Raw genomic sequence first — 26,323 nt, forward strand, 5'->3', positions numbered from 1 at the left:
CAGAATGAGTTTATAGAAATTTTGGGAGAAAAAGTAAGAAGCAAAGTTATCGGGCAAGTGAAAGAAGCAAAGTATTTTTCTATGATGTTTGACAGCACCCCTGATATTTCTCATCAGGATCAGACGAGTCAAGTTTTACGCTATGATATGATCAAAATGGTTGTGGAATCATTTGTCGATTTCATTGAAACTAAAGGTAAAAACGCTGAGAATATTTCAAATATGATTTTGCAGAATTTAGAAAGCAACGGAATTGATATTCAAAATTGTAGAGGACAGGCATATGATAATGCTGCTGTGATGGCTGGTCAACATACTGGCGTTCAACGACGCATCAGAGAAATGAATGGAAAAGCAGAATTTGTCGCATGTACAAATCACTCGCTGAATTTGGCTGGTTTACATACAGCTTCTGTTGCCGTGAATTCTGTTACCTTTTTTGGAACTGTGGAGCGTTTGTTCACGTTTTTTTCTTCCTCGACCCATCTCTGGGATATTCTGACTTCAGTCACTGGTCAGAGTGTCAAGCGTGTAATAGAAACTCGGTGGAGTGCACGTGGAGATGCTGTGAGTGTTGTAAAAAAGAATGACTCAAAAATCTCAAGTGCTGGAGAAGGTTTAACTGGTGAAGAAGAAAATAGAGTTACCAGGTCAGATGCTGGTGTGCTGCTTGTTGCTTTACAATCTTTTTCCTTCCTGTGCTTTCTTGGACTCTGGGAATCTGTCCTTGTAGAAATTAACGACACTCAGGTCTACCTCCAAACCAAAGGATTGAATATACAACAATGTGACATAAAGCTCAATGCTTTAAAATCATTTCTAACTGAAAATAGGTGTGAATTAGTTAACAAATTATTAGCTTACGCCAAAGAAATTTGTGATGATCTTGGGATAGTCATGGATCGTCGATGTAGAAAGAAGAAACTAATGGCAGCTGAAGAATCACGAGGTGCTGAATTGTCATACGAAACTGAGTTGAGGAGAGAAATGTTTTCTTCACTGGACAGAATGATCCAAGAAATCACCACAAGATTTCAACAACTTCATGTTCTTGCTGAAAAATATGCTTTCCTTACTCCATCAAATCTTTTGGATGATAAATACGAATGTCAACTAAATCATTATCATGATGACATTAATGAGGAAGAGTTCCTGGTTGAGAGAAAAAGACTTCAGAGTTTTATTTCGGTTGCTGCTACGCAACACGAAACAGAGACATGGAAGGACAGTCCCCTTGAACTTTTGCAGTTTATACTAACATACAGTCTTGAGAACTCCGTTCCAAATATTGTAATACTACTGTGAATTTTCCTTACAATTGCTGTAAGTGTTGCTAGTTGTGAAAGGAGTTTTTCTAGATTGAAATTGATTAAGAATTACCTAAGATCTACCATGAGTGCCTTGCCATACTGTCTATAGAACAGCAACTGAGTGATGAACTAGACTTTGATGATGTCATCGATGATTTTGCTAATAGAAAAGCAAGAAAAATAACAGTTTAGAAATTTTGGATTTAAGTTTTACTTGACTTGAAAATTCAATATGATGTTTTCATTTACTTTCCTATACATCATTTTGAATTTTTTGTTGTAATTTTGATGTGTATTAAGAGGGGCTGCAAACTAAAACAATATTTTTTATATTATTACAAGACCGAAGAATAAAGTCATATTAACCTTATGTGTTTTTTGTGATGAGGCTGCTCTGAAGGAGAGATGCACTATTACAAGCTGGTTTTGTGTCCCAAGAGCACACGTCTTTTTATTCCCAGGGAGATGGTTGCTGGTGCTTAGAAGTAGTGACAGGGAGCGACCCCTGGTTGTTGCCTTTGGGCCACCAGAGTGGGCTGTTTATCCAGTCTGTGTTGGCAAGGTGGAGCTGACTGACCCCTTTCTGCTGTGTTTAGTTCTAAGGGCACACACAGTGAGTCAGTCCCTGTGATAATAATTAATTTGCTGTTTTTGAAAGATAAAGAAACACTGGCTTCGACACAGTTAAGTTGGTTTTGGGTCTCCAGAGCACATCACGTTTGTGCAGGTCCCCACTGCTTTAATGGGGGGGACTATGATGTATGGTCATTTAATGGTCAGCTGTAGATGATGGATCCCTGAACAGTGTCATGTATGTGCATGTTTGCTTTGTGCTGAGGGGTAATTGTTCACACAGCTCTATGATGGATGTCACATGTGGTTTTTCTGAGTCCCCAGATAGATCATGCAGTCTGTGTGTTCTCTTTTGTACTGCCAGTCACCGGTGTATTCAACTGTCTAGCCTTTGACCGTGTCATGTATGTGCATTTTTGCATACTTTGAACTATTTTTCCATCATCTCAAGAGTATCCCTAGTTTACAGTATTGTGGCTTTTTATCGTTATTGGTCTTGTGTTAAGTCTATGCATAAAGATACGTATTTTTTATAACTACTTGTGTGGTGTCCCTTTGTAGTGTTCTTCACTGTGTTACTGTGTATGATCATAAATGCTTTACACACTGCCTCTGAGATAAGCCTAGCTGCTCGTGCTACGTTACCACAGGGTTGAGCAGGGGTTATCAAAGGGTGTAGCCCCCTTACTCTGACTTAGGAAGAAGGGTCCCCACTTGGACAGTGGCCAGCCATTGCCAACTAGAGACCCCCATTTCTAACAAACAAGCATTGCGATTTTGAGAGGAGTAAACATCTCAATGCCCATTAGATTGCCTATGTTAGACTAATGTTCTGATTTGTTACCTTTGCCTCAAATTGTAAAGCGCTCTGATATACTTCGGGTTCAAGTTTGCGCTATATAAAATTTTATAAATAACTAAATGTAACTTTCATAATCGAGGTAACTGTTAGCAGCAATACTACGTGTCTCTCCTCGGAGACTCGGACATCTTTGAAGTGCTCACCGTCCTTTTTCCCCAGCACCCCCCTCCCCACCCCCCAAGGGCCGACAATCTGAGGGGTAGTCCCGGGCGCCACAAGCTCTAGATACGCCCCTGGCACACTGCATGTGCAAGGAGCACCATGCCCTCCACCTACATGCACATGGCCGGACTGGGAACATCAACCAGCCCTGGCAGATTGCTGCCTGACCGGCCCTAAGAACGAGGGGGCGGTGGGGGTTGCTAGTAAAAAACACTGCTCCTCTCGCTTTTGTTACTGGGTCCCGATATTGTAGTACTGTTGTAAAACCGGCCTCGAGTGACAAAACCAGCCCCCAACCCTCCGGCCCATCGAGGAAATGCTACTGCCAGTCTGGCCTTGTACATGCAGAGCGCATGTCAGAGGAATACAGGCCCTCAGTTTAGGTAATAATCTAATAATCCAGATACCATTGCTGTAAAGCACTGTTGTGAAGGAGAAAATGATACAAAGTTCCAGTGTACCCACGGAAATAATAAATAAGAGCAAAAAAAATTACAAGGAACAATATAGTGTTCTATTAACCGTATGGAAAAGTATTGTCATTGCAGACTGACATTTCATTTATTTTAAATAAAAAACAATAGTGAAAAGAACTTGTAGAATGTGATATACCCATTTATACGTAAATACTTGATACATATTTAATAATTATGGCGGTACATTTAGAGTCAACGATAGAAACCTCATTATCAAAAAAAATTCTCCCAGTAACCACAATAGTTAAAACAGTGATAAATAACAAAGTATAAATAACAACTCATCGGATGTTACATATTTATAATACTTTATGCACGTTAATCTTCCACATATCCAATGCTGGACTTTTTGAAATTTAGAAAGTTTCGTTTTTTCTTTTTCTGTGTTTTTTGTGAAGGTAAAGGGAAATCCGTTGGCAAACGGAAAACAAATAACTTCTCTCCAGGGTCTGTGAAGTCCGTTTCCTCTTCCGTGACGTTTACAGGCTTTTTAGGAAGACCATAAGGTTCAACAGGAGGGAGTTTAGACAGGCCTTCAATGTGGGAGAATGAAACTTGCTTCACAGGCATCAGACGCTTCTTCTTCAATATGCTGCAACACAAATACATGCACTTCCATTACTGGGAATAGTTGTTTGCACTTTACAATCACCAACCTATCAATGAATATACAACAGGGACACCAAGGCAACCGTGTGCTATTATACCCATGCATAAGTACAAGCATATTGCTATTTTTTTTGTTCAAGAAACAATATTATTTTTTTTAATAGCATACTGGTATTTTAATGGTGGCCTACAGTCGAGGGGACTACTCTGGAGTGGGCGGGGCCCTCCGATCAGGTCTGTGAAACCTTTCTTCTTTCGGGAGCCCATAGCTGCAAAGGGCAACCATTAGCTTCACTTTCTTGCCGTTTGCAGCAAAGTAATGTAGAATTTAAGTTTGCAATAAGACTGCAAGTTAATACCTGTGTTTTAGTCTCTGAGGAGACACAGCAGAATAAGGGCTGGCAGAAGGGTTGCCACCTGGCCGTTTTTTTTTTACAGGCATGACCAGTATTTTAATGTCCCGGCCAGTCCAAAAATTAGGAAAATTAACTGTAGCCAGTATTTTTGCCTCTTATCAATACATACTTGAAACTGTAAAAATAATAAGAAAGCACTTAAAAGTGTGTTTTCAAAGTGTGTTCTGCAGCTGTCCTGAAGCTCCCTGGCTGAGCATTAAAGGACACAAAGAAAGACCATGTCACAAATGAATAAACATTAATTTCTATGAAGTTCTGTCATGTCCGGACGCTTGCAGAATCATAACACGTGAACAAATTAGCAGCATGTTTCTCCCGGAAGGCGAACACCCTCACCTGCCTTCTTCTGCCTCTCCCGGGTCTCTACAGGGCTGAGGGAAGCGGGTAAATACGGATCCCATTCTACCCGAGCCAACCCTTATAGCTGGGGGGCTTTCAAGACCACCCTGAGAGGCAGAAACCAGCCACACTGACCACAAAGAGTTGTAGTCAGCGCAGGGTGAGCTCTTGGCTCTCACTGAGGGCAGAGAGCACAGCTTTGGGGTCAGCAGGGGGTAGAAGGTGCACCCCGTAGTGTAGGAGGGCTGCGGGATGATTGACAGGTAGAGGTTTTTTTTATTATTGAGGTGGATATAGGTATAGCAAAGGGTAAATGAGGGTGGTGGGACACCAGGCAGGCCTTTTCTGTGTGAAGGGCAAGGATGAGGGGAGAGAAACAGAATTCCCAGGGTATTTGGGTTATATATGGCTACCCCATTGGTTATCTACCCTCCACTGTTCTTAAAAACAGAGGAAGGCAGAATGAAGAGCATAACATTGCAGATGGGGCAATTGTGAATCAAGGTGATCTTTTTACTATTACAATGAGTCAACTGCAAAAGCAGTGATTACTACAACATATCATTAGAGTCTATAGCACACAGAAAATGCAGCCATTTGCAATTGTGTTAGGAACTAAGAAACTTTTATAATTCCAATCTTAATAAAATGCATTGATTTCTCACAGTATTATATTAGTTCTCAGTTTTTTTTAACATACAACAAAAGGCATTCATCCATTTTTTTACTTTCCATGTTAAAACGCTTGATGCAACAAACTAAAAGAGATAGACTTTTGAGCTGGACACAGAACAGCCAACGTGTTTCATCTGAAACAACTTCCTCAGGGGCATTAGAATGTGGCACCGACGATGGTGACCATATGGATGGTATAGCAACTTGATAAATAAATACATGAATAGTATAGGAGAAAGTCAATAAAGGTAGTTGCTCGTCAATTTGATGTATTAATCCATCAGTCCAGAATAAGATACCACAAGAAGGGACTGACAGTTCAAGCGTAGGGTGTGTTCGTAATGTACGGGACCGTATCTCTAAGGTAGTAAGCAGGATACAAGTTGATTTTTTGGACGTCTGGATTTCAGTAACATCATAAACAATGGGAGCTTGGTTCTCGTCATCTGTTTCGTGTCACTCAGAAGCTCTTTGTGAAAAACATTGCGGTTATTCACTATTACACATTTTTAATACTATATATGCGCAAAGAAGTTACTAAGTGTAAGCCACTATATATCTGTTCTGCTCAATACCTTTTAGGGGAAGTGTGACTCTGCCTCTTTCAAGCATCTATCTCCCCCAAAAAAAATTTACAAATAAAAATAATGTGATATTATGGATGCAATTTACCATACTTTATATGGACATATTAAGAGGACCTGCTCACGCTGGGTTTTGCCTGGAGTGCCCACTGTCCTATCCCTGTGCACACAGGCACATTGTACTTGTGGCTCATTGTGCATGCAGCCATGAAACACAGAAGTATTACATTTGCACCTGCCAGAATATCAACCTTTGATTACACTAGGTGTGTGCCTCAGAGTGCACTATCCAAGCCCTTGTTTTAGAGTGTTCACACAGACTGCTTGCACAAAACAAGGTTATTTATGCACATGTGTACTAGCCCAGCCATTTCTGCGGTGGGTGTATATCTGGGTGTGCACATTCAAGAGTTATGGATAATATGTGTGCCTTTTTGTGAGTCTACGAGTGCATGCTCTGCCCAGACCATGGGTAGCTGCACACATGTGGGCTGCTTTTACACCAACTTCGTAGAAACAGAATTACAGTGGGTGACTGCAGGAAAAGGTTTAGTAAATTAAAGAAATTCTTCCACAGCTATAAAGAAAATCCTTCCACCTACATAAAAAAAGATAACATGTCTAACAAACACTTTTTGCAGTTTCACTAAATAGAATATGTAAGAAATTGCGTTATTGGTTGAGGGGGGTGAAAGCTCCCCTTAGATAACCTTTCAGGGTGAACCACAACAGTTACTAAATTGAACTGTGCATAACCCCCTGGTAGTTTGGCACAAAGCACTCAGGCTTAACTTAGAGGCAATGTGTAAAGTATTAATGCAGCTCACAAACGGGAATAAAGTGAAATTACAACAAAAGAAAAATCCTAAACCAATTGTAAAAAGTAGAGCATTTGTTAATTAAAAAAATGCATACCTTAACTACAAAAATCCAATAAGTAGATCCAGAGCTATTACATTTTAAAGTTGTAGGTAAAAATAGCACATAAAAGCACAAAGCGCTACTAGGGGTCATGTCACGCTAGACCTAGGGAAAGTCACAAGTTTTGGCTGACCGAGATGGAGTGCGGGTAGGATACAGGGAGGGATCATGTTAGTCCTTCTTAAAAGTTACCTGCTCATGTCTGGCGCAAAATGTTGAGTTCAGGTTGGAGGAGGCCTTCAACATGAATAGCATTTTGAGTGTCGGAGACGGCTGTTGATGTAGCATGAAGATCCAGTTGTCTGAAGCTTCACACTGGTGGCCATCGTAGGATGTTGTGGCTGTAGTGAGAAGGGCAGGCGTTGCATTGCCAGTTATCATAGATGGTCACTATCAGCATGAAGCAAAACCAAAGGGGATGATGGATGGAGTGTTGAACAAATCAAGCACTCACCCCCAGTCAACTGATCTGGGTTTAATCCATCATCATTCTTTAGCTCACTCCGCCACCCCAGTTCAGACATGGCCATATGCAAATCAGTCTGACCCTGTGCGTCATGGGACCAGTCCAGCCCAAACTGCCAAGCCATGCCTTCCCTGGACTGGAAACAAGCATCCTGGGACTGGTTTCTGGCTAATCAGCCGTCATCAACCAGGCTAGCTTGAATCCAGTGGCAAAGTCAGCAAGGGACCCACGTCTGGGCATACCCTGCCAACTTGGGGCGAACAAAGCAAAACCATAGGGGATGATGGATGGAGTGTTGAACAATGCAAGAACTCACCCCAAGCATGAAGAACAGGTATCACCAAAGCCTCAAGTTGGCAGTCGCTGTACGCGAAGAGTTTTGGCACAAACAGGTTCGTTCAGGGTTGCAAGTATTCAAATCATTGGGATTCTCACCTTCTTTTCTTGGAGGAGCTTCCCCTGATGCCAGCCAAAGGTCCAGGACCTAGGGGAGGGAACCTCTGAGGGATCAGGACTCACCCAAGCAGAGACCAGCAGCAGGGCTCAGGCAAGTCAGACACGTTCCAGTTGTAGCTGGTCAACTAGGCAGTTTCAGGGAAGCCTCTGAGGCATGTGCCCCTGTTCCGCACACATGAGGTCAGCCAACTAACACTTCGAGTCACTCTGGGCAGCCTTGAATCAAGGTAAGTTAGTCCAATCCTCCTTCCCAAGGCAGCAAGGCAGTCCTTCAAGCAGCAAGGCACTCCTATGGCAGCAGGGCAGTCCTACTGAATCTCTCACAGGTCCAGGAGTGTTCAGAGGAGTAGTTCTTGAGGTCCCACTCTTTATACCTGCTGCCATCCTTTGTGTGGGGAATACTCTGACTTGCCCCCAATCTTGTTCTGGTCAGTTATTTGCCTTTCTGTTTTCCAGGCTCCAAACTATCTTGGGTGACAAAAGGTAGGGCAGGCCTGGTATCGAGTTCCTTAGTATGTACTGTTGGCAAAGCCATTTAAAGGGTACGTGGAGCTGAGTACAGCCCCTCCACAGCCATCCTCTCAGGATAGCCCTTCTTGTACACATATAAGGCCACTTTGTCTCACTGTCTGGAAGCAATACACAACCCCCAACAACAGACCCATTCACAGTCATGTGACCCGGGACACTAGCAGAAAGGCTAGTTCGGACAAGAAAATGGCAAATTTCTGAAAGTGGAATTTTCCGAAGTGTAACTTAAAATCTAAACAGTATTTAAAATTATAAGTTTAGTTTAAATAGCATTTCTATGCTCGCACTTAATAAATGTAATAAGGTAACCCAGTTTTAGACAATGGAGGAGATATGCCTTACAATAGTGGAAAACAACTTTGGGAATTTTTTACTGTTAGGACATGTAAATCTTAAACACATGTCATACTTTTGAAATACGACGCACCCTACCCTATGAGCCATAAGGACGCTACCTTAGGGGTGACTTACTATTAGTCTTAAAAAGAAAGGTTTAGGCTTGGCAAAAGGGTTATTTTGCCAGGTTTAAATGCCAGTTTTATATTTCATTACAGGCTTTAGTGGAAAGCCTGACATGTTTACAGTGCCTTTTTACTCAGTGGCACAATTAGTGCTGATGCCCTCTAGTAGCATTTAATGTACAGGCCCAGAGTACAGGAAGTACCATTTAGTAGGGACTTAAAAGTAAGTTAAATGTGCCGATTGGGTGTGGTCCAATTTTAGCTGGTTTGCAAGGGAGAGCACAAACACTTAAGTAACTTTTCAATCAATCAGGAATTTATATAGCGCGGCTACTCACCACTAACGTTTGAATGGTTTGGACTGCAATTAGGGTTAAACCTTTGATACATTTCATTGCAAATATGGAGGATGCCTATTTCAAGTGCCTTACTAATTGCAATTACAAATGAATTGTTAACCCGTTTTGCAGTTCAGAACAGTTTTCCAAGTTGCAAAATGGGTTTCCTACTTGGAAAAACTCAATTTTGCAGTTCCAAACCCTCTGATTTTGAGAACCGGACAGTTTTGGATCATAAAAATATTTTCATACTATTTACATATGTTTTACACTGTGTGTTACAGTTCACCACTTTCCACTGACAAAAGCATTGTTTGATTTGCCTATAACTCTGGTCTCTATGGACTGATTTCCACCAAATATGGAACTTGATTAGAATATTCAGATATGGTCCAGCTTCAAATTATCCAGCAGATCTGTGCTGAGGAAAAAAGTTAAAGTAGGGGGAGGTTAAAAAAAATATGTGTTTGCCATTTTTGTTCCTATGCAAAGATTTACTGAACACTACAGTAAATACGGCTATATGGATTCTCACCAAATTTTGATAAATAAAGGATTTTTGTCATAATGTGTGCTTTTCACAATTTAGTTCAAATCTGTTCAAAAGTTTTTGTGACATCAGTACACGGTGAGATTAAAAGGGTTTAATTTGTATATCTTGGGCCTCGAGTCTTTAAATAGTTCTCGAACCCATGTTCGATGAACTAAATACAAAATAAATAAATAAATAAGCAAAAAGGATTGATTAAGGGACCTTATATCCCGCTGCTGATTTTAGGTCTATGGGACACAAAGCTAGGTCCACAGTCCACACAGCTCTGATTGGGTAATGATGCAGAGCTCTGAGCCTACATCTAGATAGAAGTTTAAATCTCTATAAGAGGCCAGTAGGAGCATCGCCTGGCCCACCAGTCTCCAGTATGAAAAGTCCATATGTGCCCCCCTCCCACCCAGGATTTTTTATTTAACAACAAATGTATCTATATTACAGGATTTGTAAATTTGATAATCGGGGTTTGAGGACAGTCTGAGGGTTTATGATGCAAAATTATACAAAAATGATAAGACAAGGGAGCTTTTTCTCCCATCCTCCCATTACGGAGATAAAAAAAACTTAACAATCTTTAGGATTCACAAACTCAGCCTCACAAACCTAAAAATTAAAATTAAATACAAAAATAATAAATAGCTAGGCCCTCTATGTATTCATGGCGGGTTGGGCATAACAAGTGGAGGTTTGCTGCCCGCAAGGATTGGCCCTAGGCGTGTCTCATGACAGACAATGTTCCAGATTATTTTCAATGTTTTTATTCTCCCATTTTTCCTAACGGTATTTGAATTTCAAGATTTTTTTTATATGACAAATGGGTATCTCCCCTTGCTGCTAGCATTGCTACAGTGCAAGAAGTGCGATTTCAATTGGAACACGTTTGTTACATTTTAGCTTAGTTCATTTAGAATAACCCATATTGAGAACCACATCATGGATATCTCTGGTTGATCACATCTAAAGCCAGAAGCATACATCCATCAGGAATCCAATCGAGAAACAGCTTATTGGCAATATAACTAAAAAGATAATTAGCAAATGCGGTGTTCCAGTCCACTGCACTTTTCGGAGCTGAAGCAGTGACATTGCAGTCCTTATCCACTGGGTCCTTAAGTGCCTGTCAACAGTCAAAGTTAAGAGACATCATTACACAGTGTTTGTTCAAGCTTCTCACAGCCCTGTGGCCAGCAGATTTAAGCCTTAATTATAGATGCAGGAAGGGCATCACTTTGTGACACGAGCGTTATTGGTGGTACAACTGCTCCAATTTGCCATCTCAGTAACATAATTTACACTCTGGAAGTATAGTGTGCGCTGATCCAGTACCCCAACATTGGGCATGTTGAGGCTGCCATAGGTAACCACTGAGAAAAAACTACTAAGTTAAAAAATGCTTGGAGAACCTTTGACTATCTTCTAATTGAGAATGTGGACAAGCAGTTCAATCAAGCAAGCACGCATGGCAGACACTTTACATTACTTTTCTTTTTAATCCCAGGAGCAGCTGGTAAGGCAATCAGTAAAATGGGGGGCAAAAAAAAGAAGCCCGGCCTCCCTCCCTTTGTGATTACCTTACAATCAAGGCACCATAGATCATTATGAACTGCACAGTCCAAGTGTAATATCCACTAGAGTTATTGAGCAAAGACTCAAGACTCAAATGGAAAACCTTTTTAAAGAAAATGAAGTATACGTGATAACGAAATCTTTCTGATAGTGATTCGCAATAAGCTAAACACTTAAAGAACAGTACTAGAATACTAAAAATTATACCCTTTTTTAACTGACTTTCAACACTATATAGTTGTATAATGCCAAATGCAAATTGCCACACCTTCTCATACCTAATAACAGTCATGGGCAGCGTTCTTCTACACCATGGGTACTCACAAACTTTCTCTCGGGGGCCAAATTTACAGTGTGGTTTGCGGCTGAGGGCCGCACAGTTGGGGGCGGGGTCATAGGGGGAGGGGGAAGGGCTCATGCAAAAAAAAAAAACACAGGTCCCTGAAGCAGATGCCTTCGTCCACTGAGCCACCAGACCCGGAATAAACACATCTCTCTCTCTCTCTCTCTCTCTCTCTCTCTCTCCCTCCCCCTCTCTACCTCTCCCTCTCCCCGTCTGTCTCCATCTGTCTCACTTCCTCTGTCGCCCTCACTCTATCGCCTGTCTCCCTCCGTCTCCCTCTATCTCTCTCCCTCCCTGTCTCCCTCTGTCTCCCTCTCTCTGTCTCCCTCCGTCTCCCTCTCTGTCTCCCTCCATCTCCCTCTCTCAGCCTCCCTACCTCTGTCCCTCTGTCCCCGTCCCTCTGTCTCTCTCCACTGTCTCCCTCCCTCCTCTGTCCCCCTCCTCCCTCTGTCACCCACCTCCCTCTGTCGCCCTCCTCCCTCTGTCGCCCTCCTCCCTCTGTCGCCCTCTTCCCTCTGTCTGTCTCCCTCTGTCACCCGCCTTCCTCTGTCTCCCTGTTCGCTCTCCCCGTCTCCCTCTCCCTCCCTCTCTCCCCCTCCCTGTCTCCCTCCCTCTATCTCCCTCCCTCTGTGTCTCCCTCCCTCTACCTCTCCCTCCCTCCATCTCTCCCCCTCTCTCCCTCTCTTTGTCTCCGTCCCTCTCTCTCCCTCTGTCTCCCTCTCTCTCTCTCCCTCCCTCTGTCTACCTCCCTGTCTCCCTCCCTGTCTCTCTCCTTGTCTCTCTCCTGGTCTCTCTCCCGGTCTCTCTCCCTATCTCTCTCCCTCTGTCTCCCTCCCGCTCCCTCCCTCCATCTCCCTCCCTCTGTCTCTCCCTGTCTCCCTCTCTTTCCCTCCCTCTCCCTCCCTCTCTGCCTCTCTTTGTCTCTCTTTGTCTCCCTTCCTCTCCCTCCCTCTGTCACCCTCTGTCTCCCTCCCTCCCTCTGTCACCCTATGACTCCCCCCTCTCCCTCTCCCTCTCCCTCCTCGGTCTCCCTCCCTCGGTCTCCCACCCTCTGTCTCCCCCTGACTGCCTCTCTCTTTCTCCCTTTCGGTCTCCCTCCCTCTGTCCACCTCTGTCTCCCTCCCTCCCTCCGTCTCCCTCCCTCTGTCATCTCACCCCGTGTGTGTGTCAGCTCTTGGGCTCAGACAGCTTCCCTGGCCTCCCACACACAGCTGCACCCGAGTACTTCACAGGTCTTTAAAAGACCATTTACTTGTTAATTAACCTTTGTTGTATTTCACCTCTTAGCGCCCCTGCATCTCCACTCTGACAATCACCGGAAGCGTATGCTCACACAATGTATTTATGTTTTTTAAACACAGGTACGATGCTTGCACGGTCCGCGTGCGCCAAGGAATGATTGCCGGGCCGCTGGTGGCCTGCGGGCCGTACTATGAGTACCTGTGTTCTAAACCTTAACATAGACTACTACAATAGTTCAGCTAAACAGATTACATGAGTTGAAGTCATCTGAAGATACATAGGTGCAATATGTTGATTTCGTTTCACTGAGGAGCAAAGAATTAAAATAAAAGTGGCAAAACACCTTCCAACATTTAAATTGAGGTTTTCGATTTAGATTATCAGTATACAAGAAATTTAAAATATAGCATATAAATGTCACATATTGCAAATTGGGAATGGAGTGCAACCTTTGACTAACACCAGAATCACTTTTTCACAACAATCTACATAACGAGTTGCCTCCCAAGCTCCATTTTTAACACGTTCTTCTGAAATATTCTTTTGCGGATTCTTTGTGATAATTTTGGTGAGGTATTTACTGAGCTAGAAAACAATTGATAGACCAAGTAAACTTCAGATATTGAAATCTCAAAAGAACAGCGATGGCTCACCTTGAAAATGAATAAAAGGATATAACAATCTCAGACCTTAGTATTTACCAAGGTGGACCAAATAACCCAGAAGCTTGTGATTTCTGAAAAAGAGAAGCAATATCCCATTGGTGCTGTCACTTAAAAATTATTGGCCTTTGGCCATAATGTGAAATGATCTCCAAAAGTAAATGAAGTATGACAAATATTCTATGGATAAAATACAGCCAGACTTAATATGTCAATAATGATATAATGAAATTCCAGAAGTGAGGTGATGGTGCCGAGGTGCATGGGCTGTTCCAGGTCTTTGCTGCGATGTGGGAGAAGGAACGTCCTCCACTACTTCTTCGGTAAATGCAGGGGGTATGTGCAAGTGAAAGGGAAGCGGAGCGTAGTCTTCTTGAAGTTGGTGGAAGTTCAGGCAGAGGTTAATGTAGGCGAGTCCTTGGTAGTGTAGAGCCTTGTGTGTGTCCGTCAGCAGCTTGAATTGGCATCTCTTCTGTACGGGGAGCCAGTGGAGTTTGCTAAGGTGGGATATAATGTGGGTTCATCAGGGAAGGCTGAGGATGAGTCTGGCTGCGGCGTTCTGTATGGTCTGAAGTCTATGGATAAGGTGTGCTGTGATTCCTAAGTAGAGGGCATTGCCATACTCCAGTCAGTGGGTGATGAGGGCTTGTGTCAAGTGGGTCTTTTATAGGATAGCCACTTGAAGATCGTAGATTGCACATAGTGCGGAAGTAGGTGGAGTAGACAGCGTTGATCTGTAATTCCATAGTGAGCTTGTTGTCTGTGAGGGAGACGGGGTGCAAATGCCCCCCAGCGAGGATAAAGCCCCACAACCTACAGAATGGATTCCTTACCGTAATGAAGACTATGAAACCCTAGGGCTGGCACAGCTAATAGCCGACTCTTCCCTCCCACAGAACGCCGGAAGTAACCCGGACGTAGTCTGGCAGTGGGAAGGCGGCATCGGAGACTTCCTCGACCAATCTGGAGCCGCGGTTGAAGGTCAAGGGAGGCAGAAAAGGGAAGGCTTCTGGAACAGCAGGCGCATCATCGGAAGGAGAGAATCCGGAAGAAGAGTGCCAAAGGACCCAGGAGCTGGAGAGGAGCAACGTGGATGCCGGAGTGGGAGAAACCGAAGAGGAGAGCCTTGAGACGTGGACGGAAGAGTGGTGGATCCCGGAGGACACAGAAACCGCCACAACTCAGGAGAGTTGTGGCTCATAGCGGTATATGATGGGCAAAAGGACTTAGGGAGGGGGTGGGAAGGTGAACTGGGTGGTGGCAGGCGATACTAAACCAGGGGTCGGGTAGAGTTTTTTTAAAGCCTACAAAGTGACTCACTTGGTTTTAAACCCCCGTGGACGCTCACCCTTTGCCTACCTGCCTTAACACTTTCCCCGAGATCTCCTAACCACCCTGCAGATGCCCAAGACTAAGACCGCAATTAAACACCCCCCACATGGTTTAGTGACGGTACACTGTTGTAGATAAAGATCAGCTTTTGACCGCTGCTTTCTTTTGTTTTTCAAGCCTACTCCGGGATCCCAGCAAGAAGGCGGAAACCCGGAATAGGTTTCGTGACTGCCCAGCAAGAAGGCGGGAACCCGTAATAGGTTTCGTGACTGCCCAGCAAGAAGGCGGAAAACCGAAATAGGTTTCGTGACTGCCCAGAAGAGAGTGACCAGCAAGTCCTACCAAGACCCTGAGAAAGCTCATACAGACCCCTGGCCATAGATAGCTGGTCAGCAGACCTCCTTTCTAAACAGCTGAACTTTGATTTGCCCGGACTATATCTTGTCCAGCCAGTGCTTTTTTTCTTAATAAAATCTCTCATTATTGACCCCATACGGCCTCCTTGCTTCTGCTTCTGACCATCCCTCCAGCATTGTCAAAGATAATTCTGAGGTTTCTGTTGGTTGGAGAGAGTGGGTGCGGGTCCTAGGTCTGATGGCCACCAGGAGTCATTCCATGTGTTGCTGCAGTTGCCAAAGAGCAGTACTTGCATCTTGTCTGTGTTTAGCTGCAGGCAGTCGATCTTAATCCAGTCAGTGATGTTGATCATGCATCTGTGGAAGCTGGTTCTGGTGGTGGTGGGGTTATCAGTGAGTGAGAGGATGATGTATGACATATATAAACATCTTCCCCAGCACATTCTGCAAAGCACCATTCAAGAAAGCTATCTGGCAAGTTTGGGTATACAGTCGCTGGTAAGGGCTGTGGTTGATTGCTTTGTGAACTAGGCTACCCGTGAAGTGTATGTTATTGGGTCAATGTTGCACATAACACATGCTTGTTACACTCAAGACATGCTATCTGTAATGGCATTAATGATGCTTCATATTACTTTGAGATATTTTGTACTTACTTTCAGACCTCCATTTCCATACTAGTTTATAGAGTAATGTGTACAAAAGAAGTTTGGATGATGTCATCAGTAATATAATCAATTATGTCATTTGAAATGTTATCAGTGATGCCGTAAATTGTCATAGAACATGTCATGAGTGATGTAATATGTGAGGTCATAAACAGTGTATGGAAAGGACTCAAGTTATAGTTATAACTGGTGAATTTTAGTGTTGTCACTGACATATTCACCTAACTACAAAGTTACTGTAACCTTTGTTTTTTCAGTGAATTTCTAGGTTATTGAAATGTAAAGTAATATTTTATTACCATACATAATGCCAACACCTGCCGCACACGGCTAAGCGGAGGGGGGTTGGCAACAGGCTCTGGTCTACAGCCAGGCCCTGTGGCAAACCCTCCACAGGCAGCCAACCCCACACACGGATTTTTCAACGGTGCCTGTTGTGCGGCCCAGGGACCCTATTCTCCGGAGCTGTATGTTTTTTTTAAGGGGGAAGTGGGCCTGTGGCCCCTCTCCCCGAGCCTCATTAGGTATTTGGGACCCCAACCCCCGGGCCTTATTTATTTTTAAAGGCGATGGGGGGCCACGTGGCTTCCTTCCCCAAGCCTCATTAGGCCCTGGAGACGGCAGGGGGCCCTCTTGCCCTGAGTCTATTATCGACCTGTACAGCCCCATCCCCAGTGCCGTATATAAATATTTACAAGAAGGGGAGGAAGGGTGTGCGGCCCCCCTCACTGAGCCTACGATAGTCATGTGACCCTGCCTCCTGGGGCCTTACATATTTATTAAAAGGGGAGGGGGCCTTGTGGCAGTCCCTCCACAAACAGTATTTGGCACCATGAACCCATCCTCCGGGGCCTGCATCAATTAAGGATGGTTGCTCCGGTGCCCACCCAGGGAGCCCACAAAACATGCAATGGTGGCTTTGGGGGGGGGGGATCCCCAGGGCCTGCTGCCCCATCCAGATCCCTGCATGCTGAGGGAGCCAGCATTGCACCCGCTCTCAAGGAGCAGCTATTTATCCTGCTCCTCTGAGCGGGAGCAATCTGTTTATATGTTTGCTTGCCTGCATTAGTGTGGGTGGCAAAACAGATCTCAAGTCTGCTACCAGGCACTGGAGCATGTTTAAATCTCCCGCCCACTGGGAGTAGTCTTTGTGTTTGCTCCCATTTAGCAGCAGTTTTAAAAATGCTCATGCCAGGTGGGAGCAAACACAAGGTTCCATACCAGTGCTGGTGTGGAAACCACTGTGTCCCAGGGGTAGGCTCCTTGGGACACAGTATGTGAGCCGGCCCCGGGGGATGAGGTCCACAGGGCCATTAATTTCACAGGGAGGGGATGTGGCCTCTTTCCCTTTTAAAAAAAAGTAGCTGCCCTGGGGGATGAGGCCTCCAGGGCCTTTTAAAGGGTTAGGAAGGGAAGCTGCATTGCTACCCTCCCCTTTTTGTAAGTGTATGGCTTAGGGCTGGGGGCCTTTTCATTAACTAAATAAATCGACCCCAGGTAAGGGCTCCCCAGTGCCTATAATGGCTCGGTGAGGGAGGGCCACACAGCCCTCTACCCTTTTATGGACATTTGGTCCCAGGGTAGGGCTCCCCGGGGCCTAAAATGACTTGAGCACAGGAGACACATGCTCCCCTCACCTTATGAAATGTAACCTTTGGGGTGGGCTTTCAGGGGCCTATAATGGCCTAGCGAGGGGCGTCGTACGTCCCCCTCCCCTTAATTAAACTATGTGGCCCAGGCTGCCAATTTTTTATTTTTATCGGCCGAGGGAATCCAGCCATGATCACGGCAACATTTTTAAAAAAAATTAATGTTGGCTTAAGGGGCCTATGGGGGCAGGGTATCTTTACCCCGAATCTTGTAATGGCTGCCAGCAGCATTTTTCTGATGTTGCTGGCTGCCAATCAGAGCGTTTGCTCCCTGACCAACCAAAATATTCTAGTTTTGAACTGGTGCTCTCTTGAGGACCCAACCGTTCAGATATCCAAATACTCTTTAACCTTAGTTCATCATAAACCATTGAATGGATATACACCCAAAATGCACAATCTGCGGACTAAGATCTTGCTTACTGCCAAATTTGGTGTAATGCCATTCAGCAGTTTTTGGTGCAGCCCGTCTTAAAGAAGTCTATGGAAAATATATTACATATATATATTCTTTCACTCCTTCTCCACAACATACAAAGTAGGCACCGACTCCGTGAGATAGGTATCAAGGATTATTCTTTATTTCATACCGTAGACGCGTTTCGACGGACCCAGCCGCCTTGGTCACTACATCTATATAATCGGTCATTTTCACGCTGAAGCTTTCCTCGTGCAGAGCATGCAGGAACAGACACGGACCACGGTAATCAGATGCCAGTAAATTTATTTCAGTGCTGTTGCCATAACGTTTCGGCTCTGTAGAGCCTTGATCACATGACACATGAACACCCATTTTTAAAGTGCAAATGCTAATGATTGTTTAGGTCACATGGAGTAGACATAGAGAACAGATTTGTTTAACGTTTACAACTCATGATTGAATTTGTTCAATATAGGATAACATTCTCTGTATTAAGGTAAAATACAATTTGGCCAAGTAATATCACTTGGACCAACATTTTATTCCTATTTACATGTGCAAATATCGCTATAATAGTGCAAATGATTGTGCAAAATATCACAGTAATTCTTTAATAATACCATAGAAAAATGTGCCCTTGTAGCCACTACACTGTAATAAACGTAAAATACTAATGTGTCCTAATGCCATCAAATGAACATACTTTGTTATATAGCAAGAGAAATAAGTTGCATGTGACATTTACCAATGCTAAAACAAGTAACATTCGATTGTCCCGACTGGGAATCAACCACCCTTGATATGATGTTACCTTAAAGATAGCTCTTGTGACTACAAATATATAGCGTTTTTTCATCACATGACAAGTCTGGGATAAATCCCCATATATATATATATTCACTGAAAAAACCATAGGTTATAGACCATAGGAATTAGCATTTACAAAACCTTATTTTACTCACACAAAACCATTGAAATTCGCATATATAGTTAGTTGCACTAACTATATATCGCGCACCCGCAATCCACTGCTGATCATGTCACATATTACATCATTCATGACATGGTCAGTGACATCACTGATGACATCTCAAATGACATCACTGATGACATCACTGATGACATCTCAAATGACATCACTGATGACATCACTGATGACATCTCATTTGACATTACTGATCACATCACTGATGACATCATTCATGTGATAATACGATGAACCTCTTCAGACTCTAATATAACCTTAGATACACTCAGTGTAAACAGACACTCACAGACTGTCACTCATCCATGGAGTTATTCACACACCTAGTCAGTCATGCAAAGAATCAATCACACCTCCATTTCCTCAACTATACAGTTATACACACCTTACTTATTCAAACATATACTAACACATATTTACTCTCTTATACAATCCCTGATACAAGTTCACAATGATCCATACAGCCACTCACACATTCGCTGGCTCTTATGCACAGTTATTTATATGTCAACTCTCACATGTACTGTGTTTTACATATGTACTTACTTTGACATGTAGCACTGAGATATCCATTCACTCACCAATACACTCATGCACACAGTTAACCGCCCATACAGCTGTTTCCACATGCACTTTTGAACCCATACATCTAGTGAATCAACTGCTCACACATCTATGCACAGAGGCAGCCGCGTAGCTAGGGGGGTGCGGGGGGGGGGGGGGGGCGGTCCGCCCCAGGCGGCACCTTTTTTGAGGCGGCACGGTGCGGCACCTTTTGGACTCTGAGGCGGCCGCGCGGGCCGGCACTGGACTGCAGGGAGGCCGAGCCCTCGGCCCGTTGCGGCCGCGGCGGCCTCTGTGTGACTGTAGGGCGCTTTGATCCAGGAGTGCTTTGATCACTTCTTTGATAATAAACCCGGCCGTTACCCAGCAAGATAGCACAGACATGATTTGCATGGCATATGAATATGATACAATACATCGATTCATGGCGCAATAAATACTGTAACAAATGAAATTGTCGGCTGCATCACCAATCTGTGTGAACCCGACCGTTGTTGCCCCCCCCCAGCCTCGCTCACACTAGTCCTCCAGGGCCGTCAATCAGTGATAGCGTGCGCGGCGCGTGCGAGCGCAACCAATGACGGCCCTGTAGGACATTTTTGGCCAGCCCTCGCCGCACCATAGCAGTGTGACGCCCGCGTTACGCGCTCACTGCCCCCTAGGCTCGCCCTCGTCATGTCGAGTAGTCGGAGTGCGTGAAGAGGAGACCACCATTCTGACTTGCCTGCAGCTTCCTGTAATTAAAGGTGAGACGACTGAGAGAAAGTAATAAAGAACCGTCCAATTAATACAATGATGAATGATGATTGCACTGTGCACGACGGCAGCAAGTTACACTCTGTTTCCCAACAAGCAAGCACCCAGACTCGTTTTGCACTCTGCCGCGGCCCGTTAGATTTTGGATCTCATTCTAGGCCTCCTTGTTACTTAAGTTAGTGCAGAGTCGCGTGATTCAGTGCAATTATTTAGCGCTGCGAATGAAAGCCTTTAGTGTTAATCAATAAATAGACGCTACCTCCGGGGTCGGTTCGGTCATGTAGGGACCCAAACATAACTTTTGTACATGGAGACCAAATGTACAAACATGACTTCCACTGCACCAACTGGTGTGACGCCATGCTGCTTCTACGCACCAAACACCTCACATTGCCCCTCCGTCCCTCTGTGAACCTCTCTACCGCCTCCATTTTGCTGCTGAGGTGGCAGACTAGAGGGTAACGAGAATACAATGGAAACTAAACGTTACTTGCGCTCTGCTTACTTCTCGGCGCTGCCTTCACGGCTTATGAATGATGACGGAGGGAGGGGGAAAGTACCATGGAACTTGCTACACTGCATCCACTGACTGACGTCCGTGTGCGTTCCTGTTGGCACTGACATCCAGCCAGGTTACACAGGTGCAGAAGCGCCAAACCTGAATGAAAAGCCACAGACTGAATGCCCACATACATGGAAGCAGTGCTAGGCCTGGAGGACAGTCTGGCAGTGCCAGAAGGGTCAACTTGAAAGGACCAGTGGGTGGGCCCTATTTGTTGGCCCTATTTGTTGGCCCCATGTGACAGTGCATACGGTTTGCCAGGCTAGCCCAACACGGATGAGAAGGTGGTGGACATACCACATGCGGAATCTCCACCACATTTAACAGCTCCTCCAAAAATCAAGGCTCCAAGTCCTATGGCACCCCTGAGAAAGGAGCCCTCCATTGAATAAACCCCAACCATCTCCCAAGCCTCGATACCTTCTCTGACCCTCCCAGCTCCCTTGACATCGTCCCACTATTTGACGTTTGCACTAATGTTATGAATAGTTTCCGTACTCGGGCACGTGCGTTTTACACGGAAGAAGAAAGCATGTATGCCGACAGCCATGCACTATTCACGAGTGATTTCTGTACACCTTGCCTCCCTAGTGCTGGCATGCAGCCATCGTGCACACTAGAGTTCAAAAGTTCACATATTAAAAATAAACAGGCTCGCGGGTGGCACACTCACCTTCAGGCTGCATGTGGATGTGGGTCAGTGCATATGGATGGCATCTTTAAGGGGTGGTAATTATCAACACTTAGTAGCCATATTGGATTGATTACTTCATCTGTAATTGTTTTTATATTAGTGCACCTTAGCGTAATAATTTCTTGCCTTCATTTGAAAAGGAAGCGAGGCAACAGCGCAGTGGTGCTGGAAGAATTTTCCTACTGCGGGTGCTGCCATCAGCGTCGCCTCAATAGAGATATGTTGTCTGCAAAATACGACAGTTACCTAAAGAGTGAGTGTACAAAGCTGGACAAATAAATTCTATGGAAGTGTGGTTTGGTGGTGTAGGATCCAGTGGTGTACTTTGGATGGCATTTTCAGAAAAGTACATATTGCTATATGTCGTGTGTTGGAGTAATGCTATGAATCAATAACACATACTCCATAAAAAATTCTTTATTTTCAACAAAATCACCCAAAGTAGAAACTGGACTGGTAACTCAGTTTTGAATGCAAAAGAGCAAGTCTTTCACGTTTTCACCGGTTATGATTGTTTTGAACTCAAACCAGGAGAACAGTGGTATCTCAACATGAATGAGCTCTGTGCTACGAGGCCTTCCACCAACGGGTGTACACATTATTGGTCCATGTTAACATGTGAAACAGGTGGTTAGAGGACGACTTTCTAATATGGGTACTATTCATACTCAAGTGATAGTGCGTGGGGTTCACCACGCAGACAAGCTGCCCTGCGGCTGTGAAGCCCCTCTTGGCTTTGCAGTGATGAAACGTGAGGTGAATGAGGTCCAGAACAGCTCCAAAGCACTGAGTGAAGAAAAGCATCACAACTTTTTTCCGAGGCTCCCTTTCTCCCCTGAAGAGTCCGGTACTCCAGGTCGTGGCACCGCCTATCTAGCTAACTGCACATAGTCTGCCCAGGTCGCGCGGGGCACAAAGCTCGCAAAGTCACCCGGAATTCGCCTTCAAAGGGCAGTAACGCCTTGTTGTATTCACTCATACACTAGGCCTAATCATGTAAGAAAGACTAGGATGATTGCTGATGAAAGTAGTGTTCCTGTTGCGCATTTTGAGTATTAAGTAATGTCAATGACCTAGCGATGGTTGCAATATTTATTAGGAAGAGGAGAACTACAGATCTAGCCAATAGGATGGGGGTATTAAGTCTGCAGTTGTTTTCCTGTCAGCTGATCTCACTATGATGTATGGTCATGGGGCGGCAATCTGAGGGGTAGCCCCGGGCGCCACAAGCTCTAGCTACGCCCCTGCACAGAGTCATACACCTCCCAGCCACCCACACACACACTCAGTCTCCCATACAAATACTTGGGCAACCAATCAATAACCCATATAGTTACTCATATAGCTACTGATCAACACATGCAGCAGTTTACAGAACAACAGACATAATGACGCACAAATTAAGACAGTTTAGTCACTAACCCATGCACTCAGTGAGACACATTTAATCACTCACTCATACAGTCAGTCATGCACCTACTAAATCCTTCATCCAGATACTTATACATCCACTCATTTTTCAATATGTAAGACATATTTTAACTTTACAGAAACATACAGTCACTGGATGTTGTCATCAGTGATGTCATCAGTGATGTCATTTGAGATGTCATCAGTGATGTCATCAGTGATGTCATCAGTGATGTCACTGACCATGTCATGAATGATGTAATATGTGACATGATCAGCAGTGGATTGCGGGTGCGCGATACATAGTTAGTGCAACTAACTATATATGCGAATTTCAATGGTTTTGTGTGAGTAAAATAAGGTTTTGTAAATGCTAATTCCTAACTATATATGGTCTATAACCTATGGTTTTTTCAGTGAATTTTCAAGGTTTTGTAAATGCTAATTCCTAACTATATATGGTCTATAACCTATGGTTTTTTCAGTGAATTTCAATGGTTTTTTAATAGCAAATATCAAAAGCTGTAAAATGTATTCTTCTTTTAAAGGAAAAATATATTTTATATGTATTTAATATAATTTTTTTATGTATATAAATTTTTTGAGGGAACGAATTTATCAACTATCATGCTGAAGAAGAGTGTGGGGAAAAAAAATCAAAGAGGAGGACTAAGAGGAAAGAACAATCAGTTCGAAAATACAATTGCTTTAAAGCATGAAGTGCTTTTCCACACATTTACATTTAAATAACCCATATTAGAACATACAAAATATCTACAGAGGAGACGGTGTACATTGAATTTTAGACTCTTCATTGGTACCTACATGTTGGTACTTACATCACCCACACAAGACAACAGCTCTATTCAGAGCTACCCTACCTCAAAGCACTCTAAAATATTATTTTACTATTTCCCTTGGTTTTCCCCTTGTTACGCTTTCCGGAATGCTACCCGGTGCACGGTCCGGGCGCTAACCATTTTTTTTTTTACATATATGGGCCTCCTCAGCCACCCTCAGAAAACCTAGGGGGTCAGGATATGTCTCCCGTGCCCCCTTATACCCATTCCCAACATTGTTTATCATCCATCTTGTGACTAAATTCGTCCGAAACACAAGATGGCGGACTCCCGTTACGCTACCGGTGAGCTACCCGGTTCGCGTACCGGGTAGCGCTTCCACCGCGAAAAATAGAAAAAAAAATGTCTTTTATTCTTTTGCCCCGCGGGGCCCTTTAATAGCCCCCACATCAATCCTAGGGGGTCAGGAGGGGTCTACCTTGCCCCTTTCATTCATTTCCCCCTTCGTTTATTTCCACCTCTTGTCTCTCGATCCTACAGAGAGACAAGATGGCGGCCGCTCCGGACTGTTTAGAATGTTGAGAGTCACCGGAGAGCAAATCCGCTTCTCCTCGCGAAGTTCCGTTACGCGTCTGGTACGCGAACCGGGGCGCTAACCGGGACGCTGTCACAGATATATATATTTTTTTGAACGTTAATTTCTCAAAATCCACTGGAGCACATATCTTGAGACCTAGCAAAGGCACATCGGGCAAACAGTCTCTACAATTTTGCCAAGTTTCATAAAAATCCATTCAGCCGTTCGAGCTAAAAGTGAGTCCAACTGCCTATGGAAAACTCAATGTTAAAAACACGCTTTGGGACCCCCCTTTTTTCTCGGCCCCCGCTTGACGAAACCCCCCCAAACTTTCAGGGGACGCTCAGAAACAAAATGTGCCATTTTCCTGAAAATTTCAGCCAATTCCGTCCATCAATGCCAAAGTTATTCAACATAGAATTTTCAGAAATCCCTATTCAAAAAAATCCTAACTATATATACCTACTGGCGACCGCCAGTAGGTAATATATATATATATATATTCACTGAAAAAACCATAGGTTATAGACCATATATAGTTAGGAATTAGCATTTAAAAAACCTTATTTTACTCACACAAAACCATTGAAATTCCATATATAGTTAGTTGCACTAACTATATATCGCGCACCCGCAATCCACTGCTGATCATGTCACATATTACATCATTCATGACATGGTCAGTGACATCACTGATGACATCACTGATGACATCTCAAATGACATCACTGATGACATCTCAAATGACATCACTGATGACATCATCTAGTGTCTGTGTGTTTTTGTAAAGTTTAAATATGTTTTACATATTGAAGAATGAGTGGATGTATAAGTGTCTGGATGAAGGATTTAGTAGGTGCGTGACTGACTGTATGAGTGAGTGATTAAATGTGTCTCACTGAATGCATGGGTTAGTGACTAAACTGTCTTAATTTGTGCATCATTATGTCTGTTGTTCTGTAAACTGCTGCATGTGTTGATCATTAGCTATACGAGAGGCTATATGTGTTATTAATTGGTTGCCCAAGTATTTCTATGGGAGATTGAGTTTGTGTAGGGGTGGCTGGAAGGTGTGTGACTCTATGCATAGATGTGTGAGCAGTTTATTCACTAGGTGTATGAGTTCAAGAGTGCATGTGGAAACAGCTACATGGGCAGTTGACTGTGTGCATGAGTGTATTGATGAGTGAATGGATATCTCAATGCTACATGTCATAGTAAGTACATATGTAAAACACAGTACATGTGAGAGTTGGCATATATAAATAACTGTGCATGAGAGCCACTGAATGAGTGAGTAGTTGTATCGATCATTGTGAACTTGTATCAGGGATTGTATAAGAGAGTAAATATGTGTTAGTATATGTTTCAATAAGTAAGGTGTGTTTAACTGTATAGTTGAAGAAATGGAGGTGAGATTGTTTCTTTGCATGACTGACTGGGTGTGTGAGTAACTCCATGGATGAGTGGCAGTGTGTGAGTGTCTGTATACACTGAGTGTATCTAAGGTTATATTAGAGTCTGAAGAGGTTTATCGTATTAGCACAAGAATGATGTCAAATGAGATGTCATCAGTGATGTCATCAGTGATGTCATTTGAGATGTCATCAGTGATGTCATCAGTGATGTCACTGACCATGTCATGAATTATGTAATATGTGACATGATCAGCAGTGGATTGCGGGTGCGCGATATATAGTTAGTGCAACTAACTATATATGGAATTTCAATGGTTTTGTGTGAGTAAAATAAGGTTTTTTAAATGCTAATTCCCAACTATATATGGTCTATAACCTATGGTTTTTTCAGTGAATTTTCAAGGTTTTGTAAATGCTAATTCCTAACTATATATGGTCTATAACCTATGGTTTTTTCAGTGAATTTCAATGGTTTTTTAATAGCAAATATCATAAGCTGTCGAATATCAAGTACGTGGTAAGTGAAAACATTTTCGTGTTTATGCACACTGATCTGCTTTGAATGGTGCCCCCCCCCCTCATTTCTATT

General features: G+C 43.7%; 1 protein-coding gene across 3 annotated transcripts in view; it reads right to left on the reverse strand.

Moving 5' to 3' along the window:
• Positions 1-3,668: 3,668 nt before the first annotated feature.
• EVC2 (EvC ciliary complex subunit 2) overlaps positions 3,669-26,323 on the reverse strand; it is a 526,400-nt gene continuing 503,745 nt past the window's right edge. For all 3 annotated transcript variants that reach the window (XM_078678486.1, XM_078678485.1, XM_078678484.1), the window contains one exon: positions 3,669-3,975. In XM_078678486.1, the coding sequence (XP_078534612.1) occupies positions 3,702-3,975 (274 nt within the window). In that variant the 3' untranslated portion in view covers positions 3,669-3,701. The remainder of the gene's footprint in view (positions 3,976-26,323) is intronic.

This window comes from Lissotriton helveticus, chromosome 2_2 (assembly GCF_964261635.1).
Source record: "Lissotriton helveticus chromosome 2_2, aLisHel1.1, whole genome shotgun sequence".
Lineage (NCBI taxonomy): Eukaryota > Metazoa > Chordata > Amphibia > Caudata > Salamandridae > Lissotriton > Lissotriton helveticus.